The sequence below is a fragment of the Coregonus clupeaformis genome, chromosome 23, assembly GCF_020615455.1.
Source record: "Coregonus clupeaformis isolate EN_2021a chromosome 23, ASM2061545v1, whole genome shotgun sequence".
NCBI lineage: Eukaryota > Metazoa > Chordata > Actinopteri > Salmoniformes > Salmonidae > Coregonus > Coregonus clupeaformis.
The window spans coordinates 22118764-22125351 of NC_059214.1; the positions used below are offsets into that span (position 1 = coordinate 22118764).

Consider the following 6588-nt stretch of genomic DNA (forward strand, 5'->3'; position numbering starts at 1 on the left):
ACATGAGAAAACAATACGAACATGTAGACCTATTCTTTCCACTTGCTGTTTGGGACTATATGAAATTGCCACGTAACCATTTTGAAGTATAATTACATAGTAAATAGAGGGCTTATAGCCTAAACAAAGAAATTGTATGTCTCTTTGCTCAAATCAGACACATATGGAAAAACTATCCATTTTTCACATATGAGGAGAGAGTGAAATTGAATCGAAAGAGAAACCAGATACCGTGTATGTCTCTGCTTGGTGCTGAAGAAATGCACATTTTCCATGACTCACAGACACTCCTATTAAGCCTGAAGTCAAATTGCGCAGGAAGAGCATATTCTTCACAATGTAAGCTCCATTTTTGACAGGGACGTCTAATTAATTTGCCTTTTCTAATTATTTTTTGTTTCCAAAAGGTATATTTAATCTCAAAGTTGCTGATTTATTACCACAGTCTATCGTGAAGCAGACCACACTTTCAACATTTATATAAGGATTTGCCTTTATCAAAATGTCATTATTTGAAACTATAGGCTAAACAAGTCCACATACTGTATAGGCTTATAACCAAAGAAAGCACTTGGACTGTTCTTCTACGTTTGAAGAGCACTAAGAAAATATTTGCTTAACAAAATATTTGTAAATTGGAAAAATACATAGGCCACAGTATAGGCCTAATATTCTACAATAGTCTGTTCAACATTAGTGAGTGACAAAGGAATGACGCAGGCAGCGGTAGCCTATGTTGAGCTAGGCATCTCTAGCATAGTGCCGCACACCCTTTCTTCCTCCTGGAAAGACATTTCAAAGCTCATTAATCAAAAACTCGTCGCTTTCAGACTCCACACTGATTCCCCCTCCTTGTGAACAAAGCATTTGCATTCCAAATTCTAGAAACACATTTCAAACTGAGAGGCCAAACTTTGGTAGATGTCCAAAGAGCACACAGACCTGGCTTAATAAATATCAAGGAATGAGAGGGACGAGAGGGACGAGCCACCGAAGGTATCATTAGATGGCGTCGAGAGAAAGTAAGTGGGTCTGAAAATGGGTTCAATGCATTCAATTCCTCAGATAAGAAAAAACATTATAGACTGATTCAACGTCTGAATGAAATTAAACCAAAGTAATTCGCGAAAGCTGTTTATAGCACATGATTAACAATTGGCATTTTTCTAATATGGTAAAATAGAATCTCAGCCTTTTAATTGCAGTGATTGTATGGCCTACATCAGAGGCACTGAAGTACCATCTTGTTCGACACAGTGAATGGCGGCCATTTTAACCCTCGGTGAGCTTGTTCTTTCATCTTTCCTCATACATTTTCTCCCTCCAGATAATGATGACGTTGATACCTTGATATAATGGACTATGCGCACAGCACCCAACCATCGCTGGAGCTATTATAATTGGGTAAAGCCAAAAATAAATCTCTCTCCAAAGAAGGAAGCAAATTCAAATAAGGATTCAAAGAGTGAATTAAGATTAAATGTACGTTTGATCCTTCCATAAAGGATACTGGGCACCTGTGATTCCTTCAGTGATATTTTCGTTTTGTATATGACATGGACACACCATAAATGTGAAGCAGATTGCCCACATGCGCCATAACGTTAGTAGGTTTATGATGCGTAATGGTGCTGGGATGGTTTGCACATATATTTTATTTAGTCAACAATATGTTTGACATTCAAGCATGCTCTTCAGTTAATTATTGCAAGATTATTATGAAGCTTATAGCTAATACAAAGGGAATGTAGAGGGAAATGAATGTATTGTTACAGTGGAGTGTGCAGTAGAGTGTGCAGGTGTAGCCTGTCATAGGTCACGCTACAGCATCAACCAAGAGCAACTTTCTCTGTAGTTCCGCCAGACCCCATCTCACATGGTTGTAAACAAAGGCCTATGTGTCCATATGGTCCAAATATGTTCAAATTAGTTATTGTACAGAAGACCTACAATGTTATTTTAGACTGTTCTCATATATATTCTCATATATCTCGAAATTGTATTTGGTAGGCCTATCTGATATTGTTGACAGAAACTGTACTATTCAGGAGGCATTAGAGTACTTGGCTGTCAACATAGTGCGTATCTGGGCGGCACAGTATCACTTGAACATACATAGCTAAGTTTCATTCTATCAAAATGGGGGTTATGTGCATGGCTAGTCATATATCCGTGGACCCCCATCATTTCAGTCCCTTGTCGGCATTTGCAGGGCAGGCCTGTGCATGCTTTGTGGTCACTAGGCCTACTTCAGAAAACGTATGTGTGGAATTCGGCATGTATTCAAACAATAAAAATTTATTGTGAACATGATAATATGTCAAAGAGTTTGTTTTGACACATAAATACTGGCAACGTTAACCTGTTTAATATAACTTTTATGATTTAAAAAAATTCCTAGATATACATTTTACTGCCTCCCTATGTCTGATTGCTTTCTTTTTCAGAAATTTCCTGTATGAAATGTTGAGTTGTTTTATATTTATAAAAACAAAGTATCATAAAAATATTATATGGGCCTATAAATAAACAAATATGATATTGTCACTATTGTTATCATTACTAGTAGTATAGGCCCTAGTAGTAATAGTTTATTGTTAGCATTACTAGTAGTATAGGCCCTAGTAGTAATAGTTTATTGTTATCTTTATGGTAGTAGGCCTACAAGTAGTAGTGGTGGTAGAGGCATGCGAGCGCGACTATTACATTTTCACACAGTAAAACGGGTAATAATGATTACAATAACAAAACATTGGATGTCTAACCCCCAACCCATTCCTGTTTACTTCACAGTAACTATAAACATGAGCTTATATACATATTATAACACAAACAATGATTATTGTTGTGACATACACAATATATCCATCAGTTATATGGAAAATACTTGGAGTTATAGTTCATGCACATCCTTGCCGGTCCGTAGGGAAGGAAGTTAAATGCAGCTCACTTGGGTGCTCCACTTTGTGGCCCTGATTGGATAAAACGGGCCCAGACCACGCCTGCTTAGTAGTGGGTCATATTTACATGTTGGGCCAGGAAGTACAGTAGGCTAACTAATGAGGACAAGGGGCGCTGGCAATCATTAACCTCTGGTGGATTTACAAAGCCGATTTACAAGGGACAACATGAGCTCGTATTTAGACTTCTACTCCGAAGGCGACATGATGGCATTGCCTGCGAAATTCTGTCACGACGAACACAAACCAGGGACACTTCAGTACCACGGGGAGATAGTTGGGAGACTTTCGTCAGGTATGCTGGACCACCAGAGCAGCAGTCGATCGATATCAGGAGGAGTGCATCATCAAGGTATGTTTAAGGTGCCACGCGATAGCGACGCATCTGTATCTGATGGCAATTACGTGGATCAGGGACTTGCTTATAATTTGGCGTATGGATGCTACAACGACGTGGAACAGAACAGGGTGCATACCCAGTGCATGAACCCGGCATATTCAGGAAACCGTCCTTTCCCCAGCCATCCCACAGAGACCTACTACCACGATATTACAGAAACAAACCAGCAGTGGCAGAGCATAAAGATATCGCGAGGATTCGTTGCTGCCAGTCATCAGAATTCATCACCATCCCATGAGAATTGTCCAAGAACTGGTCCTAGGCAAGAGGAGCCGCAAGTTGTGGCAAATACATTTGACTGGATGAAAGTCAAAAGAAGCAACCCCAAAATCAGTAAGTAAATGCTACTCTATAATTGAACATTACAAATAAAACATATCATTGATTAACTTTAACTGACTATAAAGACACAGACCTGACATTATTATTTTACTATTTTACAGGTAAAGCTATTGAATATGGATTATCGAACGCCGGATCAATTCCAAGAACAAATTTCACAACCAAGCAGTTAACAGAATTAGAAAAAGAATTTCATTTCAACAAGTATCTCACCAGGTCAAGAAGGGTTGAGATAGCCCATAGTGTGCACCTGAATGAAACCCAGGTGAAAATATGGTTTCAAAACAGAAGAATGAAACAGAAGAAGAGAGAGAAAGAAGGTCTTACAGGGATGTGTGTGCTTCCCATATCGAAGAACTCGGACTCGTCCCCATCATCAGAACTCAACTCTCCAGTTTCATCCCCTCCCTGCTCCCCAATCACGCTCTCCCACAGCCGATAACTGGAGGGGTTGAACACATCACTGTGGTTTACTCAGGAGTTCAGTTGTCACCTTTGGCTTTTGTTATCTGTTGTAAATAGGATACAGTCACTAATTGCACTAATGTATTTTATGATATTAAGTATAAACACTGTGCCTTTTGTTTAGTTATCTGACTGTGGGAAAGTTCCAAAATGTTGTGGATGAAATTGTTTGTGAAGTTTCAATCAAGGGCCACTGTTTGTGTCTTGAACTATAATTGCCTTACTTATTGATGACTGATCAAAGTGTTACACTGAATTAACCAAATATTAAACCAAATGCCTTATTATGTAAACATTAGGTTTATGAGATCAAGTTGTCATCAGAAGTCTGGAGGGAGGAGTTCCAAAGTGTTAGAAGTGGATGAAATTGTTTATAAAATGTCAATTAAGTTTACATCATTCTCAAACTACTCTCAGACTTCTATCATGAGCTATGACTGTCTTTTTTACGACCCATGTACTGTATGTCATTGTTACCCTGAATTAACCAAATCGTTTTATTTAAATGCCATGGTGTAAGGTTGTGCTCAGGATAGTTATTCAGTCTGCTGATGAATGCACTAACTCTCAGGTTCAGAGATACGATTGTTGAGTATGATAGCATCATTGAAGAGTCACTGCAGTCATACCATTTTGAGTGACAGCAATTAATAAAATACATATAACTCATATTTGATCATGTTGTATTTAGTCTCAGATTGAAAACACACCTTTCATGAATGTCAATTTTACAAATGTTTTGTCCATTTTCAACTACAAACAAAGTTCAGTGTGTGTCAAAATTCGCAGAGTGTGTGTGGCAAACGCATTGCAACTAAAGGCTAACGTTAGTCCTACACCCCCTACCCATCTTTTATTTTACAATGAAAGCTTCTGAGTCTTGTCAGTACAAGATCAAGTATTTTAAAGTCTTTGATTACTAGAGTTGTGGTAAGGATAAAGCTACCTAGAATTAACATGCAAACACTGAGGGAAAAGTGGTCGGCAACCCAGGTGTTTTTTCATAGCCACATTTACCCTCTTTGATATCCAGTACTCACATTTGAGGAACGGAAGGACCGTTGCCCTCCAGGAGGAAGCTTGTGTAGATCGAACAGTGGGGAACTCGCTAGGGGTACTGGGTCACCACAAGTTCAACCCAACCCAATAAAAACACACGCAAGCACGTGCGCGCGCACACACACGTTATGTGAGAGTTTAATAAATTCGTCCAGCTTCGACGAGGGGCAAGTGACTATGGATATGACGTCAGAGAATTATTCTTTTTCTTCTGCAAACTGAGCAAACGGAGAAAGAAAACATACACGAAAAGAAAGAAACAAATAAAACATAAAAAGAAGGCAACAGTGTGTCAAAGGTCTACCTTACTCTGGTAAATTCATCAAAATCCACCGCGAAGCTGTAGCCTATTTCCTGCTGTGCAAGCCAAGGCTATGAATGGCCTTGTGCATGCTCACAAATTATTAATTAATCTGTACCATAGGCCTACCAAGGAATGGAAAAGTAATGCACTGTATAACCACCCAGCAACTATTCTAGAATTTGATTTCATAGGAGTTATATTCACTCATCTAGTGTTGGGATGCGGGGACACAAAGGCCTAGGTGAGGTAAAAGATTGTAGGCTGCTCAACAATGGACTGTTTGCATGATCAAACTTATTGTGGGAATGCACTGACTGCTTTCCCCTTTGTGGTAAAGAAACACAGTATGTAATGTAAAAATGACTGGTGTGATTTGAGCTGGGGTGCATATTAATTTATCTTAAGATCACATAGCCACCATTTTGACTCTGTAGCATGATGTAGTTGTCAGAAATGCAAGTAATGAAGACTAATAGTTAACAGGCCAAAGCCTACAGTTAGATCTTTTAACTATACTGCAAACATCCTTCTTTCTCATGTCAGCTTTGGACAAGGTTTGCAAGGAGCATTTATTGACATCTTTACACATCACTGTCAAATAATGCAGTACGCAATCTATGCATTTCCACTGATCTTTTACTATTAATAAGAAGTTTATACATTAGATTTATTATGTATGAGTCTCTTAATTGATAGTTCTGATATGATAAACTATTGCTATATTTAACTAATCTAAAGTGCCTGACGGAAAGGCTCTTCCCATCCACAGTTACCTGGACAATGACTTACTGATAATGCAGGAATGGGAGTCATATAACCCTTAATATATAACACTTGCCTTGACTATAATGCTTCCTATTACAAGTACCTTTCCCTTTGCTGATGCCAATATGGATCTCCTTTATGGCGTTTTCGGTATGAAATTATGACTGAATAAATTGCATCTTCATTTATCTTCCAAACCTTCTGTGCTGACTGTGATACCTGGCTCTCAGCTCTTCTTTACATAATTACATTAGTCCTCTACTACACCAAGAAATTGATTACTCTGGAAAATG

General features: G+C 38.6%; 1 protein-coding gene across 1 annotated transcript; it reads left to right on the plus strand.

The window, feature by feature from the left end:
* Positions 1-3072: 3072 nt before the first annotated feature.
* LOC121536250 (homeobox protein Hox-D1-like) lies at positions 3073-4804 on the plus strand. The gene is made up of 2 exons (XM_041843517.2): positions 3073-3693; positions 3804-4804. The coding sequence occupies exons 1-2, from the start codon at positions 3129-3131 to the stop codon at positions 4142-4144; spliced, it is 906 nt and encodes a 301-aa protein (XP_041699451.1). The 5' UTR covers positions 3073-3128; the 3' UTR covers positions 4145-4804.
* The last annotated feature ends 1784 nt before the right edge of the window (positions 4805-6588 follow it).

Coding starts and splice junctions, on each gene's coding strand:
- LOC121536250 (XM_041843517.2), top strand. CDS start 3,129: ATGAGCTCGTATTTAGACTTCTACTCCGAAGGCGACATGATGGCATTG. Junction 3,694..3,803: donor AAGAAGCAACCCCAAAATCA/GTAAGTAAATGC, acceptor ACTATTTTACAG/GTAAAGCTATTGAATATGGA.